Consider the following 510-nt stretch of genomic DNA (forward strand, 5'->3'; position numbering starts at 1 on the left):
ACACCCGTGGGGGGGTCAGAGGGGGTGCCCCTCCCCCCCCCTAAAAGGGGGGCACCCACCCCGAAGAACCACCCCCATCCCCATGCTGCCCCTGCATGGGGTACCTGAGGGAACCCACCCGTGGGATCCAGCCCTGCTCCCACCCCCTGTGTCTAATGGGGAGGGGGGTACCAAATCTGGGGATGAGTAGGGGGGGGTCCTCACTTACCATCTCTCCATGGTGGAGCCCTTTTTCCGCTTGCTCCTGGGGTACTCGAGCAGGCAGACCAAGACACCTGCCGCGCTGGGAGGGGGGGTGTCAAGGAAAGGGGTGCTTGGGGCCACCATTAGTCCCTAGACATGACCCCCTCCACCCCAAAAAAGGGGCTGTTTGGAGCATCCTCTCCATAAGGATACATGGCGTAGGCAGCGAAGTACCAGCCCTTGAACTGTCCAGCCACGGCCACAATTCCACCCGTCAGCATGACTGGGGGGTAGAGAGGGGCTGATGGGGGGGCCCTGCCCGCGGGG

General features: G+C 64.1%; 1 protein-coding gene across 1 annotated transcript in view; it reads right to left on the reverse strand.

The window, feature by feature from the left end:
• Positions 1 to 464, reverse strand: part of LOC104548181 (cytochrome b-245 light chain) — a gene marked incomplete at its 3' end in the record, with an annotated part of 891 nt that extends 427 nt beyond the window's left edge. Inside the window, 2 exon segments of the mRNA XM_010194128.1 lie at positions 119 to 283; positions 397 to 464. Coding sequence (XP_010192430.1) covers positions 119 to 283; positions 397 to 464 — 233 coding nt within the window.
• Between the last annotated feature and the right edge of the window lie 46 nt (positions 465 to 510).

This window comes from Mesitornis unicolor, unplaced genomic scaffold, assembly GCF_000695765.1.
Source record: "Mesitornis unicolor isolate BGI_N332 unplaced genomic scaffold, ASM69576v1 scaffold45681, whole genome shotgun sequence".
NCBI classification, from domain to species: domain Eukaryota; kingdom Metazoa; phylum Chordata; class Aves; order Mesitornithiformes; family Mesitornithidae; genus Mesitornis; species Mesitornis unicolor.